Source organism: Octopus bimaculoides, chromosome 18 (assembly GCF_001194135.2).
Source record: "Octopus bimaculoides isolate UCB-OBI-ISO-001 chromosome 18, ASM119413v2, whole genome shotgun sequence".
NCBI lineage: Eukaryota > Metazoa > Mollusca > Cephalopoda > Octopoda > Octopodidae > Octopus > Octopus bimaculoides.
In genome coordinates, this window is record NC_068998.1 from 20,547,638 (window position 1) to 20,552,624 (window position 4,987).

The 4,987-nt window shown below is 37.3% G+C and overlaps 1 protein-coding gene across 1 annotated transcript in view; it reads left to right on the forward strand.

The window, feature by feature from the left end:
* The window catches only part of LOC106869924 (CTD small phosphatase-like protein 2-B), a 68,655-nt gene extending 63,674 nt beyond the window's left edge, over positions 1-4,981 (forward strand). Inside the window, exons 10-12 of the mRNA XM_052974547.1 lie at positions 1,971-2,143; positions 3,517-3,612; positions 4,726-4,981. Coding sequence (XP_052830507.1) covers positions 1,971-2,143; positions 3,517-3,612; positions 4,726-4,788 — 332 coding nt within the window. The 3' untranslated portion in view covers positions 4,789-4,981. The remainder of the gene's footprint in view (positions 1-1,970; positions 2,144-3,516; positions 3,613-4,725) is intronic.
* The last annotated feature ends 6 nt before the right edge of the window (positions 4,982-4,987 follow it).

Sequence of the window (4,987 nt, forward strand, 5' to 3'; positions counted from 1 at the left end):
GAGCACTAAATACCAAAACCAAGAGAATATTATCATGTTTGTCATCATTGTACATAACTCACAACATGAGCATTTCATCTAGTTCTGAATAAGTACATTTGATAATCCCTCGTGTAAGATGCTTGGGATGGAAAGTGTTTATTAGGTTTCAGATTTTGGAATAATTGTATATTTATATCTATTAAATACGACAGCTTTGGGCATGAAACCAACTCAGCTCTAACCCTTTAATCTTTCAGATTACTAAATCAAATGTAATGCTTATATATTCACATTATTTTGGATTAATCATACATTATTTCATAGCGTTAAGATTTCGATGATGTGATTGTTTATTTTTAAGAATAACATTGTATGGTAGGTATGAGAGGTTGGATCTGGCCAATTTGAACATAAAACAAGTAGAATATTTTGGCCGGATATGGCTGCTTTAAATGCTAACGAGTTAAACTTATCTATTTACATTTTGTGATTTGTAGGATTTATGTGATGCTACTTCACTCGGGATTTAATTGGGTTTTGAATTGTTATAAATTTTCCCCCTAATTTCTTGTTGATTATGTGTATTTGGTAGTGTTGGTGCAGTCTTGCAGCTGAGCCATCTGGACTCACTGTTCTCACCACTGAGAGTTCTTGAGTTGCATGTTATTTGGTGACTGCACCAGTACTGGTGCTATGTAAAAAGCACCTAATATCTTGAAGAATTTGCCAATTTTTGTGTTGAACCTTTTCAAGAGTGAAAAGCAGATTGCATGATGCCTGTTTATGTACAACTATGTTACATGGCAGTGAAACATGGGCTTTGACTACAGAGGACTTGCGAAGGCTTGAAAAAATGAAGCCAGCATGCTCCACTGGATGGGTAATGTCAGTGTGCATATAGGACAGAGTGTAAACGATTTAAAAGGAAAACAGAGTATAAGATGCATCAGATGTTGTGTGCAAGAGAGAAGACTGTGCTGGTTTGGTCATGTGATGCATATGGATGAGGATGGTTGTGTAAAGAAAGTACCGAGTTTTAATTGTGAAGGGTACCTGTGGAAGGGGTAGATCCAGGAAGAAGTGGTGAGAAAGGATCTCCGGGTGCTGGGTCTCACTGAGGAAATGATAAGGGACTGAGAGATGTGTACTTGATAAGATGTGTCAAGCTAAGTAAAATCGCTGTCTTCAACACATACAGGGGTGTCCTTTCAGGTATCAGTGCTACTTAAAAAGCATTTGTGCCAGCGCTGCATTAATGCACCCGTGCCAGTGGCATATGAGAAGCACCCAGTACACTCTTTTAATTGGTTGATATTAGAAAGGGCATCCAGTTGTAGAAACCATGCCACAACAGACAGTTGGAGTCTGGACAGCTTTGCTAGCCAGCTCCATATCAAACTGTTCAACTCATGCCAGCATGGAAAGTATATGTTAAATGATGATGATGATTACTCTGTCAAATGTAATGCTTATTTGTTCACATTATTTTGATTTAACCCATTACCTACCAGTGATCTCATATGAGATCACTTAAAACTTACAAATTTCGTAATTTTCTGTCAATATTTACACATATCTAGCCTTTTTGCTATATCTACTAGGTATATTTCTCTGATATTCAAATGAGGTTTGCTAATTTTTCACCCAATATCTCGCTTATTTCTATTTAAAATGTTATTTTGATCATTCCAGCGTGTTTCTAAGGCTGTTTTATGCTTGAAATCAAAGTTTCATTAAAAAAATTCCAGTTAATAGAATTATGGGAGGTAATGGGTTAACCGTGCATTATCTTCTAGCTTCAAGATTTCAGTGATGTAATTGTACATTTTTAGAATGACATTGTAGGATAGGTGTGAGAGGCCAGATCTGGCTGGTCTGAACATAAAACAAATAGAATATTTTGGCTGGATATAGCCAGGTGAACCAATAACATCATACATTCTTGGGTTAAAAAGAAAAAAAATTGCTTTCGTGCAACCTGTAACCAGATTTATATCTATTCATTTCTGTTTTTTCTTTTCTTCTCACTACAAGGCATAGATTGTTCCGAGAACACTGCGTGTGCGTTAATGGCAACTATATTAAAGACCTTACTATACTTGGCCGTGATTTGTCAAAAACCATCATTGTGGATAATTCACCGCAGGCGTTTGGCTATCAGGTAAGCTATAAAATGTGTTATTTTCTACGTGTTGCACCAGTGCTTGTTTTCCAGTACTTTCTCTCTCTCCTATTAACTAAATGTTTCAAATGACTACACTCACACAGAGGCTTTTATGCAGTTTCCATCTACCAAATTCACTCACAAGGCATTGGTCAGTCTGGGACTCTAGTAGAGGACACATGCCCAAGGTGCTACCATGGAACTGAACCCAGAACCACATTGTTACAAAGCAAGCTTCTTAACCACTCAGCCATATTATATATATGTATGTGTGTAGGTATATAAGTATATATGTATGTGTGTGTGTTGGCCAAATAGTTCATAAGTTTGGTTTCAAATCATGAGGTTACAGGTTCATTCTTGAATTTCTTTTTCACAGGCAATTCAAAGTGTTTCCACTCCATACTTTGCATTTCAAATTCTTGCTCAATTCACTCATACATTATGCTGCAGAGTGCCGTTCCCGTATCATATTGAAAACATGTGATGAATTTCTGCCCCTGACACACCTTCAGACTGGATAAATTGGACCACTGATCAGTGTTCTTCCTTGATGCACACTGCCAACAGCTCTGGAACAGGGCAGTTGTCTTCTACCATAGCCTTAAAAAAAACGAAACAAGCCTTGTCAGTAGAATTGGATAGATAGAAATTGTGTGGAAGCCTGTTAAGTGAACTGTGTTTGTAACTCAAAAGACCAGCCTTGTTATGTATATCATACAGGTTATGTTAAGGGCATAAGTGTATGTGACCACTACAAGGTCTAGTTCTTGTTATGGTTGTGCTTCAATGACCCTGAGAAGTTTGCCAGTGAAGCATAAGTACCTGGTAGGGTCTCTCATGCTGGACTGGTCAAAGGATAGAGACCAGACTAAAATGGACTACTTCTTCCGAGAGATAAAAGTGGGTTTGCATAGGGCCAACACTCCCTACATAGAAAAATGCAAAGTTACAGAATCACTGATGACAATTCAGAAACAACAAGACCTGAGAGAGAAAGACATTCTGCCTGGGAAAGACAGCCCAGAGTCAAGAAATATGGAAAAAGTTATTGATAATCTATGCACCATTGAGAGCAAAGAACTTAATTAAGTAATGTTTTTTGGAATACTTAGCCACTTAAACTAATTCATTGAGTAGTAATTCCATTCAATGAACAATTGAAATATTTATCTTTGGTACGGGCAGCGGATATATGTCAGATATGTAGATATGTTTGTGTGCATGCATATGTAATATCAGGGCAGTAACACCAGCAGAGCCATAGCTCAAAGATTGAAGAACCAGTAAAAAAAAATGTGTGTGTGTGTGAGTGTATGGTAAAAGAGAAATTTCTAATAAGTTTCCCATTCTCTTTCCATTGTTTTCAGCTTGATAATGGCATCCCAATTGAAAGTTGGTTTATGGAGCGTACTGACCAGGAACTATTGAAACTGCTGCCGTTTCTGGAGAGTCTTGTTGCCATGGTAAGTAGTCATCACTATTATGCTATTATGCATTTATTATACAAGTTGAGTTAAGTGTCTTGCTCAACAACCTAGAAGCAGATTACATAGCTTGACTTTCTTGATGTAGTTTCTGTTTGTGACATAGTATATGAGTGTGTAGGTGGTTGGTGTTAGGAAGGGCATTCAGTTGTAAAAACCATGCCAAAACAGACACAGAAGTCTGGTGCAGTCTTCTGTCTGGCCAGCTCCTGTCAAACCATCCCACCCATGCCAGCATGGAAAGAGGGCGTTAAATGATGATGATGATAATGTTTGTTTGTTTATGTTTACACCTGTGTTTATTAGTATTTTTTGGTAGATGGAAACTGAAAAAAGCCCATTATGTGTGTGTGTGTGTATATACCGTAAATCCTCGAGTATAATATGCAGGGGATTTTTAGGGGGTTGTACCTCTAAAAAGCCTATAATATGCACCCCTTCTCTAACTTGAGTCAAGGTCTATATAACGTCCTTATTTTCTGCAAACAAAGTGCACAAAAAAGCTACATGTTTGCATTATGTCATATATAGAATAATAATAAAGGACGTTACCGTATATATGTTTACAAACCAAGGACATTATATAGACCTCCTTGACTCAAGTTAGTGAAGGGGTGCGTATTATACACAAGGTTTAGGTTTTTCAGAGGTACAGCCCCCTAAAAATCCACTGCATATTATACTCAAGGGTGGACTATACTCGAGGATTTATGGTATATACACACACACACACACACATAATGGGCTTCTTTCAGTTTCCATCTACCAAATTCACTGGCAAGGCTTTGGTTGGCCTGAGGTTCTAGTAGAAGACAGTTACTTAAGGTGCCATGCAGTGGAACTGAACCTGGAACCATATGGTTCTGAAGAAAGCTTCTTACTACACAGCCATCCCTGCACCTATACATTTGTACTTACTGAACTTTAATTTACACAAGTATTAATCACTTAAATTTGCTTTGTGAACACAAATGTATACACAAACATATTTATGTGTGTAATAATGTTTTTTTTCCTTCTCTTGCTTAAAATTTTTTTATATTTCATTCTTTCTGTTTTTTAAAATTTTTTATTTATTTTTTTTAATTTCAGAATGAAGACGTACGACCTCATATCCGACAGCGTTACCGGCTCTTTCAGATGTTACCACCATAATCGACGTTACCATCGTTTTTATTTTTATTTTTTTTTTTTTTTTTATCCGGGGGAACTAAATCTTCTTGTGTCCTGAGCTGAGCAGACTATTGTATAAACAAACTCACACCTCCTCCAACACATCTATTACTTCTATAATACTACTGTTACTACTACCACCACCACCTCCACGACTACCACCACTACCACCACCACCACC